Source organism: Brassica oleracea, chromosome C1 (assembly GCF_000695525.1).
Source record: "Brassica oleracea var. oleracea cultivar TO1000 chromosome C1, BOL, whole genome shotgun sequence".
In the NCBI taxonomy this organism is placed as follows: domain Eukaryota; kingdom Viridiplantae; phylum Streptophyta; class Magnoliopsida; order Brassicales; family Brassicaceae; genus Brassica; species Brassica oleracea.
In genome coordinates, this window is record NC_027748.1 from 17,040,569 (window position 1) to 17,051,178 (window position 10,610).

The following is a 10,610-nucleotide window of genomic DNA, read 5'->3' on the forward strand; positions in this document are numbered from 1 at the left end:
AAGAGTTTTCAGGTTTGCTAAAATGTCGACCTAATGTCGACTTTAATGAGCCCGCGAATTGTTGATTTTCCGTCGACCGATGAGGAGATAACTTTGTCGATCGACGACACTTATATTTTGCCGATAATTATTATTATTATTATTATTATTATTATTATTATTATTATTATTATGTTAAACTAAGTCCTGAATATTCTAAAACTAGAAATGAGTTGCCTCCCATTCAGCGCTTATTTTAAGTCTTTAGCTTGACTCGATGTTCGTTCTGTCTAATTATCGGGAGGGGTGCCTAAGTTTATAGGCTTGCTAATTAGTGGTTTAGACCAATAGTGCTTTACTCGTTGGCCATTCACTGTGAATTCGTCTCCATTATTATTTATAAGTGTAATGGCTCCATAAGGATTGACGTTCACAACAGTGAAAGGACCTTACCAACGAGATCAGAGTTTTCCGGGAAACGGCGAAGCCGAGAGTTATATAACAGCACTCGATCATTTGGTTCGAAGTGCCTGGAGATGATCTTTTTATCATGATATGCTTTTGTTTTCTCCTTATATATCTTAGAACTTTGGTAGGCTAAGTGTCTAATTTCATCCAGCTCGTTAAGCTGCATTAGTTTTTTTTTGGCAGCTGGTTTGATGTCGAAATTTAATAGTTTTATAGCCCATGCTGCCTTATGTTCTAGCTCAACTGGTAAGTGACAGGATTTCCCATAGAGTAGGTGAAATGGGGTCGTTCCCAATGGAGTTTTGAATGCAGTCCGTTAAGCCCAGAGTGCATTGTCTAGTTTCCTAGACCAAACTTTCCTGGAGGTCCCTACAATCTTTTCTAAGCTTTCCTTGATCTGCCGATTTGAGACTTCCACCTATCCACTTGTATGTGGATGGTAGGGTGTGGCAACTCTATGGTTTACTCTGTACTTTGGAGTAATCTGTCAAAAATTTTGTTGATGAAATGGGTTTTGTCGTCACTTATGACTACTCGAGGTATTCCAAATCTAGGGAAGATAATGCTTTTGAAAAGTTTGATGACTATAGACGCGTCGTTCGTTGGGGACGCTACTGCTTCTACCCATTTCGATATATAATCAACAACGACTAGTATGTATTTGTTCCCGTACGAAGAAGGGAAAGGGCCCATGAAATCTATTCTCCAACAATCAAAGACTTCTACCTCTAGAATAGATTTATGTTTCATTTCATGTCTTTTACTGATTTTCCCTCTTTGTTGGCATCTGTCGCATTGTGTTATGAATGCATGAGCATCGCGAAACATGGTCGGCCACCAAAATCCCGCCTGAAGGATTTTTGACACTGTTTTAAAGGTTGCAAAATGTCCAGCGTAGTCGGATCAATGGCATTGGAATAAAATATCAGGGATTTCAGTTTCGGCGACGCAACGTCTATATATCCCGTCAGAGCAATGTTTGTAGAGATATGGCTTGTCCCAGTGATATCTCCTAACTTCTCTCAAAAATTTCTTTCTTGTATACCGTCTTAAACCTTCAGGTTCTACGTCATCAGCTAGATAGTTCACTATGTCAGCGTACCAATGTCTATCGCGTAAAATTTTTTAGATTGCATGCACTTCCCGACTCAGACTTCCGTCTACGGGAGAGTCATGTTCAGGAGGTATGGTGTTGAAGGCAACATTGATCATCGGGAGTGTCAATCGACATAGCATCGTCGGCGTCCATCGACGGCTCCTCGGATGTGAGACATATGTTTCCAACGAATGAATCTGTTCGGTAAACGTTTTCTATTGGTAAGAAATCGTCGATGGGAACGTCATCGTCTATTCATATCCGAGAAAGGTGATCGGCGATTCCGTTTTCTACTCCTCTTTTATCTTTCATCTTGATGTCGAATTCTTGAAGTAGAAGGATTCATCGCAGGAGTCGTGGCTTTGCGTCTTTCTTCTGCATTAAATATTTTATTGCAGCTTGGTCGTTGTGGACTATCACTCGCGAACCGACTAGGTATTGCCGGAATTTTTCAAATGCATAGACTACAGCAAGTAGTTCTTTTTCTGTTGTTGCATAATTCCTTTGTGCCTCGTCGAGTGTTTGACTGGCATAGTAAACAGCAAGTAGCATTTTGTCTTTCCTTTGGCCTAAACATGCGCCTACGGCGAAATCACTCGCATCACACATAATTTCGAAAGGAAGATTCTAGTCAGGTGCTTGTACAATGGGGGCAGTTATCAAGGCTTTCTTTATTTCCTCAAAAGACTTTACGCATTCTGGTGTGAAGTCAAATTTAACTTCTTTACAGAGGAAGGCTGTCAGTGGTCTAGCAATTTTACTAAAATCTTGTATAAACATCCTGTAAAATCCGGCATTTTCGAGAAAACTTCTTACGTCTTTCACGTTTGTAGGTGCAGGCAAGCCGGTCATTACCTCAATTTTTGCTCGATCGACTTCTATACGAGCTGCGGATACTTTATGTCCTAGGACGATTCCATCGTTAACCATGAAGTGGCATTTTTCCCAATTCAGAACTAGGTTCTTTTCCTCACACTTGCCAAAACTTTACATAGGTTATCGAGATAATTTTTGAAACGAGCTCCATATACTGAGAAATCGTCCACAAAGACTTCCATGATATCTTCTATCATCTCCGTAAAGATTGACATCATGCATCGTTGGAAAGTGGCAGGGGCATTACATAGACCGAATGGCATTCTACGGTATGTGAATGTTCCGTAAGGGCACGTAAAAGTGGTCTTTTCTTGATCGTCAGGATGTATAGGGATTTGGAAAAATCCAGAGTATCCGTCAAGAAAACAGTAGTATTGGTTATTCGCTAATCTTTCTAACATTTGGTCAATGAAAGGTCAAGGTAAGTGATCTTTTCTAGTGGCGGCGTTCAGTTTTATGTAATCGATGCATCCGATGTCCGGTGACAATGCGCGTAGGGATTAGTTCATTTTTATCATTCCTCACCACTGTAATTCCACCTTTCTTAGGCACAACATGCACCGGGCTCATCCAGTTGCTATCTGAAATTAGGTAGATGACTCCAGCATCTAAGAGTTTGATAATTTCTTTCTTAACAACTTCTTTTAAGTTCGAGATTAGCCTCCTTTGGTGTTCCACAGACGATTTGGAATCGTCTTCTAAGTGAATTCGGTGCATGCACAGGTTCGGAGATATCCCAGGAATATCCTCGAGAGAGTATCTGAGGGCTCTCCTATATTTGTGCAGTTTTATTAATAGCATCGCAAGTTCTCCGTTGGTTAGGTTGGCATTTAGGATTACGGGGTAGGAATTTTTATAGAGAAAAGCATATTTAAGTCCGGTAGGTAGTTGCTTTAACTCAATTTTTGGTGCTTTTTCGGGATCCCAATCTTCTGGGGAAGATTTTTGTCGAGCGATGGCATCCTTTAAATATCGATCGACATTGATTTCCAAAGTCACGTCCTCTACTTCATCGACATTTGCTTTTTCTATACTTGCGTCCATTAATCGCATGTATTCATCAGCCCTCCTGTCGACACTAAATGTTTCCTCTTCGGTAGATGTAAGCATTTTTTTCCAGAGGATCATCTGAGCATAGGTCTACGAAGGATTCTTCAGCCAGCTCAGAGATATCGTCCATGTAGGAGATCTGTTTATCGATTAAGGGTCGTTTTATCATTTTTTCCATATCGAAGGTCATTGGAATGTTTCCAATGTTTAAACATATCTGACCCTCCTTGACGTCGATGACCGCACCAGCTGTAGCTAGAAATGGTCTACCCAAAATAAGGGGATCTTTCGGTTCGTTCTGGTATTTCAGCACAACGAAATTCGTTGGTACGTGACAGTCGTTAATCCTTATTGACACGTCATCAAGTACTACCTCAAGTACTCTAACGGATCTATCGGCAAGAACCAAAGTTATTTTGGTTGGTTTGAATTTGTCGTATCCCAGGGATATCGCGACAGAGTGCGGCTTGAGGTTCACGCTGGAACCTAGGTCACAAAGGGATCGAGGAAGACTTTTATTTCGTATATTGCAATCCAAAACAAAGCTGCCCGGATTGGGCCACTTGATCGGAGTTTCGCCTTGGATTATTGCACTCACTTCCTCCGAAACCATCATGACGCTGTGCTCAGCGGCTGGGAAGCTGTTGGATACCATGTCTTTTACATATTTCTTTATTGAAGGTGATACTTTTATGACATCACTCAATGGCATTTCCAACGTGATTTTATCGAATGCTTTCTTGCAGATCGCCTTATCTAATTCTCGCTTAGTTTGCGTCTTATTAGGAGGAAAAGGTGGTAAATTCCTATACACTCTCTCTACGGCTGGTTCAGCAGAAGTCGAGCGTCGATCGACATTGTTTCCAGTTTGTCGATCGATATTTACCGTAGTTGGTCGATCAACGTTGTTTCCTTTTTGTCGATCTATTTCCACTTCTTCTTCCAACTCCTCTTCTTCCTCCTCGAGGTCGATAGCCGCTTCCTCAGTGTTGGACCGCCCTTTTTCTCGAGAAGTTTCTAATTCTGGGTTGGGACTATCCAGAACTATCGGCAGTGATCTACTGTCGCCGGTCTTTTCAACTTCAGCGGGTTTTTCTGCATGGTTGATTTCTATTGTGCTCGGGATGAGGCGTTTTCCGCTCCTTAGCAACACAACATTAACTTGACGCTTCGGATTCGCGTTAGTTCACCCAGGGAGACGTACCGTTTCTCTTTTGATGGCGGTCGCATTCTCCGCTACTTGACTCTCCAGTCTCTTAATGTGTTCACTTAAAGCGTCGAACTTTCTCATCAGCTCACTGTAGATTATGTTTATCTTTCCATTCATGTCAGTGGCCATTTTGCGATTTCCTGTGAAAGTTTGGTTTAGCCTAAATTTCGTTCTGCCTCGGCGCGATCCCACAGTAGCATAGTAGTTTTGGGTAAAACTATCGGTGTTAGGATATAATACCTATCCTTCAAGGTTGTAATAACTACGAAATCCACCCGTTGTTCTAGTTCAGAAAGGGTATCATCGTCAATTTGGTAAATTCCAAATTGGTTTTGTTCCTCTAGAGCAGAATGAAGTGTGTCTAGAGACTCTTTGATTTTGGCTAAATGTGGCCCATCCATTGAGTCGACTCTCTTTCCTCGCTCTACGTCCATCATTTCGTAGGATTTACCCGTAGCTACATCCTTGATCAAACGCTTCGCCTCTTCAGGGTTCCCGGTACTGAAGCTCCCTTCACTGGCTGTGTCAAGCATGATTTGGTAATGCAAGTTAATACCTCCGTAAAAGGTATTAATGAGTTGTGGTTATGAATAGCCATGGTGGGGGCATTCAAGCTGGTAACTCTTGAATCTCTCCCAAGCGTTCTTGAATGATTCTCGTGGATCTTGGCGGAATGCGGATATTTTCTTCCTTATATCCCAGTAACGCGTCTCATCGAAGAAGTGATTAATGAAGGTATTCCTTATTTCCTTCCAGCACGTCAAAGAGCCTGCTGGTAGTTGGTCCAGCCATTTTCTGACGTCGCCCTCTAAGGAAAATGAAAAAGGTTTACAGTGATTGTACTCGTCATCCATCATATCTTCTAGATATTTGATGTGATCTTGTGGGTGTTCTGAGACGGTTCCACGAAAAGGATTCTGACGTACCAAGAATAAGTATTCGAGGCTAACCTCGGATTTCTTGGTATCATCTTTGGATAGTTTAATGGCGGACCTATTGGAATAGGTCCTGCCAGGGTTTAAGTAGTCTTGCAGAGGCAATTTTATTTCATTATCTCTTTTTAAGATCAAATTAATTTTAACAGGGATTGCAGTCCCCTGTTCATTTATGATTCTGTTAATTGCGTTGCTTAGTTGACATTTAGGTTCTCCTAGGACTACTCCCTCATTAGCATTATTGGTAAGAGAAGACTTACTTGCTTCCGGCGGGGCGTCGTCGATCGATGTTTGATGTGCAGCGTCGATCGATTTTTCTGTCGACTCGTCGCTCGATGTTGTTGTTGTTTCGTCGATCGATGTCCGGCCAAAATCCATATCTTCCATCTTAAGTACATGTGTCAGCAGGATAAGAGGGAAAACTTTTGCAAATTTAGTAACAAAAATCTAGACTAAGTTCTAAACTTAATCTAATGGTAATAAGAAAGAGTCTCCGGCAACGGCGCTAAATTTGATATCACTCAAATTACCCTAAGGAGTGAATTACTCTCTCATATAAGAGTATCAGATGTAGTACTTATGGATCGAATCCACAGAAACTCTAGGATTACACAGTAGATTTATAGCCTTCGAATTAGAGTTAGATTTAGAGATTTTTAAAGCAGTAAATGAATTGACGAGCAAAGTTATTGCTCGATTGATTTGTTTTGAGGTTGTTAACAGTTGGGAGAATGGTTAGATTCAGATATAATCTCAGGTATGATAAGTAAATAATTTAATTTGGGTTTTTAGGGGTTTATTGATATTAATTGTTCTCGAACTCAAACTTAGATATAATTAATCGGATTATCTAATCTGGATCTCGGGTTTCAACTATCGTATGTTAATCGCGAGAAAGTGTCGACTGATGATTCATAAAGAATAACGGTCGATACACCTTTCAAAGTATCGACTGACAGAACTATTGTTGCGTCGATGGACGCTTCTTCCAGAAAGCTTTACGAACATGTTTGATTTGTGTTCTCTAATCTTCTAGACCAACCCTCGTCTGTATCTGGTTAATTAGATCATACTAGTTTGTTTTCAGGTATTGAGTCAAGCAATGGCTTGATCCCAATTAATCCTATGATCTAAGTTTAAAGGGTGATCAATCCTAAACTTAGCTTTAAGAACAACTAGACGAAGAACTATGTTTTAAACACCATAGCAACAGTTTAAGTTAGCATTACATGTATCAACCTATTGAGAAACCTAAACCTAACAGCAAGGACTACTCAGACATATTCATGAAACACATAGTTATGATGGGCTGACTAATACTTAATTAAAGTGAAAAACAAGAGTAAGCAATAAAGTAAATGAAAACAAAGGAGTTCAAGATCTTCTATATTTTGTAGTTGAGAACTATCTCTCCTATCTTAAGCTCTCTCTCCAATGGTGGTGTTTTGCTTCACTCCAAACTAGATCACCAAAAAGGTCTCTAGGCAAGTTTGCCTCTAAAATGATACAAAACCCAAATAATATATAGCTTAACAGGCGGTCAGAGACTTAGAATGTAATTATTGAAACTTTTGTGAAACTTGCAATCTTCTAATTTGTCATTAACTCGCGGGTGGCCTCACCGTCGATCGATGAGAAGAGCTTTCCATCGATCGATATTTCTTGGTAACCGTCGGTCGATATTCTGGATAAATAATCGACCATCTTTTATTTCCAGCAAAGCTCAAAAGGTCTCCAAATACATCATTTTCCTCTAATAAATACATGAACCTGTAATTGCTCCAAAAGACTCTATATAATAGTAAATATAACTTAAAATACTTATATACCATGGCTAATAATGGGTAAAATCCATGGTCTATAAGTTCACGACAACAAACCTGATCAATACCAAATTATGTCTGAATTCATGTCAATGAACCATCAGCTTCAAATCCTTTGGAAAATGCATCAGCTTCAAATCCTTTGGAAAATGATTTTCCGCTATCATAAGATGAACTAGATCACCCTTTTCAACTATAAAACACAAAGGAGATTTGTTCCACAAGATGAACATAGAGAGGAAAAAGATGATAACTACACCACTATATTGACAAAAATATAGCTTCATCAAGCTTACAACTCCATATTTCTCAAGAAAATGTGTATCCATAAGCATACTTTGATTGAAATAGAGGATGAACCACATCTTTTATTAGTACAAAATCTTGGACCAAAGAGACTCCTCTTAAAAGGATATAATGATCAGACCAAAAGAGAAACCTTTTGCGAGCCATTTGAATATTGTATTGACATGAAACACCTTATGAGGTAAATGTACATTGATCTTTATTTCCATAGAGATTTACAAAACTGTTGTATTTTCTTAGACAACGAAATAGGACCGTGGAGGAGTATTTTGAAGAGATAAAAGAGGTTAAGGAGGAAAAGCTAAATTCTTTTCGTTCCTCGTGCATATTCTGAATTTCTTATTTCTCGATCTGATTTTTTTTTAAGCTATGTTTGTCACTACTTTTTTTTTTCCAAAAAATCAACCTTCTATGTTTCTGTCCCGCTAGTCTCTCCTCTACCTTGTGTTCATTTCTATAATCCAAAACCATAGTCTCGTAAACTTTTAATTTCTTTTGAAAGCTTCAAATCATAATATTAAGAAACATTTGGTGGACATTTATATGTATTTCTATTTCTATGTATGGTCAACATGTAATCATTTGGAGTGATTGATAAATTCTACATCAGTGACATTTGAGTCTCAGAAACAAGTACAGATTTGGAAGTAAAGTTTTCATGTATTCACTTGAACATAATAAAAAATTCTAGTCCATAACTGTGGAATCTGTTACACTTGGTCTTCCGCATCTGGAAATTCTTGAATGATGAACCAAAACTCTCATTTCATCACTATCCCATTCTCTGTGTTGCCCTTCTCATTTAAGAAACCTTCCTGATCATGATAGTTTTCATCCCCTTCTGCAACCTCATCCTCATCAGAAATTTCTTCGCTCTCATCATCCTCTTCGGCATCTTCTGATTCCTGCCTCAGTAGCCGTTGCTGGATCCCATCTCTGATGGCTGTTCCCTGAGAAAAAAAAACATCCATCCAGACATGAGTGATGTATGGAAACACTTGAAATCTCAAAAGTTGAGAGAATCAATCCTTTTGCTTACCATTTTATGACAACCTTCCTCAAACATTTCAAGAAACCCAGCAACCCAACGATCAGCATTTTCAACCCACTCATTGCGGTGCATCCCAGCAGTTTTTGCTACGGTTTGTATCTGCACAAAAAAGAAAAAATATTCAGGATTTTAAAAGTTATTTACACTATACCAAGCAGGGCATCAGAAGCAACATCATTAACAAATTAAAGAATCCTCAGTTCCCACCTTTTCTTGTTGTTCTTTCACTTTCTCTTGTAGTTTCTTCAGTTTCACGTTCACTCTAAGCCTCTTCTCCTGTTTGTATTAAACAAGCCCATCACAATATGTTAGTGCATCATGAATATGTTAGTGCATCATTTTGGATAGTAATACCATTACTACATCAAAAAGAACGGAGAGCGTGCCTTAACGAAGCTGACACCGAGCTCTTCTCTTGAATATCCTCGGTCCAAGTTACGCAACACATACTGATTATAATCTTTCACAATTCTCATGATTATATCTGATGTCGATATCCCCTCTGTTCGTTTAGTTTCTTTAAACTTCCCAATGGACTTTACCTGCAGATACCAAGCCCAAACTCCCTAAGAAACAATATGAATGAGAAGAGATAACCAAAGGAAGAAACTTACAAACTCATAGACATCGTTTCCAGCTCCACTAGCATCCGCATATCTAAGAAAAAAAAAACATGACATAAGAGTTAAAAACTAAAGACAGAACAACACAAAGCATTAAACCTTAAGCTTACGGAAGAGCATCATGAGCTACGTAGTCGATCTGATGCTTATCGAGAAACTCGGTGGTGAGAACCCATGGTGCATCTGGAATCACTTCATCGACCCACCTTGTTTACCATATAAATAATTTTAAACTCAAAAACAAAACAAAAACTCAACAAAATAAAGACAATCTCCGTGGTGTGTGTGTGTGTGTTTCCACATTACTTGCAATGTCGGAGAGATTCATAGCGTTCGGACTCTGTCATCACGGTCTTTCCTTTGAATTTGTTTGTGATCTCGTCGTTACAACATCCTACGAGCAGATACGTGTTCGGAAACCTAATTTGTTTCCGTTTCAATTAGAAACTGAATCATCTAATCATAACAAGAAAAAAATGAATGGGTACTTAACGATTTCTTGGCTTGTTCGATGGCCCGAGCGTGACCGAAGTGGAACAAATCATAGATCCCATCGGCGTAGACTCTAACCGGCAGGTTCGACGAAGCTGTTTCTTCTCCTGAAACCTTATCGTCACCGTTAATGGCCATTCTTCTTCTTCTTTCTTGATTTCTTTTTTTTTTTGGTTTTCTTCTTAAATGTGTTGTTCTTGTTTCTTTAGTTTTCTATTGGCTCTCCCTCCAATCACGCAATTTTCTAAATAAATAATGATCTCTCATTTTCAGACAGAACTGAGATGGGGGGAGATAGATGTTTAGCTTAGTTGGCCATGTTTGAACACTGACATGTACCAAAAGTCAATAATACAAATGATTCCTTTTTTGAAATTTTGTACTTAAAATTCAATGGTTGAATTAACTAACGATATGATAATATTTTGGCCATGTTTTGACCAAACAAAAAGAGAATTAACTAACGATATGATATTATTTTGTTTACTGTACTCAAACAATTGAGAATGTGGTGCAAATGTTTTAAATTTTCGATTTTCACTAGTAAACGTTTATCATGTGTCGTCTTCATAAATTTTCAAATTTGATAGTACTTCGTGGACGTCTTTTTTTTTTGTGCACAAACTTCTTTGTTACTAAATTTAAAGGATTACAAACGAAGTAGCACCATCGCATATAAGCAGATGTGCGAGCGAAAAGGC

General features: G+C 38.9%; 1 protein-coding gene across 1 annotated transcript; it reads right to left on the reverse strand.

Moving 5' to 3' along the window:
- Positions 1-8,305: 8,305 nt before the first annotated feature.
- On the reverse strand, positions 8,306-10,167 carry LOC106341591 (choline-phosphate cytidylyltransferase 2-like). Its single transcript, XM_013780321.1, has 8 exons — positions 9,911-10,167; positions 9,724-9,837; positions 9,528-9,623; positions 9,409-9,451; positions 9,181-9,336; positions 9,002-9,070; positions 8,783-8,893; positions 8,306-8,693 (listed from the first exon to the last, which is right to left on the reverse strand). The coding sequence occupies exons 1-8, from the start codon at positions 10,045-10,047 to the stop codon at positions 8,505-8,507; spliced, it is 915 nt and encodes a 304-aa protein (XP_013635775.1). The 5' UTR covers positions 10,048-10,167; the 3' UTR covers positions 8,306-8,504.
- Between the last annotated feature and the right edge of the window lie 443 nt (positions 10,168-10,610).

What these genes read in the sequence shown, in the direction of transcription:
- LOC106341591 (XM_013780321.1), bottom strand. Translation starts at nt 10,047, where the DNA reads ATGGCCATTAACGGTGACGATAAGGTTTCAGGAGAAGAAACAGCTTCG. An exon ending in GAAACGATGTCTATGAGTTT is followed by an intron (nt 9,337 to 9,408) that starts GTAAGTTTCTTC and finishes TGGTATCTGCAG; the next exon opens with GTAAAGTCCATTGGGAAGTT. An exon ending in TGAAAGAACAACAAGAAAAG is followed by an intron (nt 8,894 to 9,001) that starts GTGGGAACTGAG and finishes TTTTTTGTGCAG; the next exon opens with ATACAAACCGTAGCAAAAAC.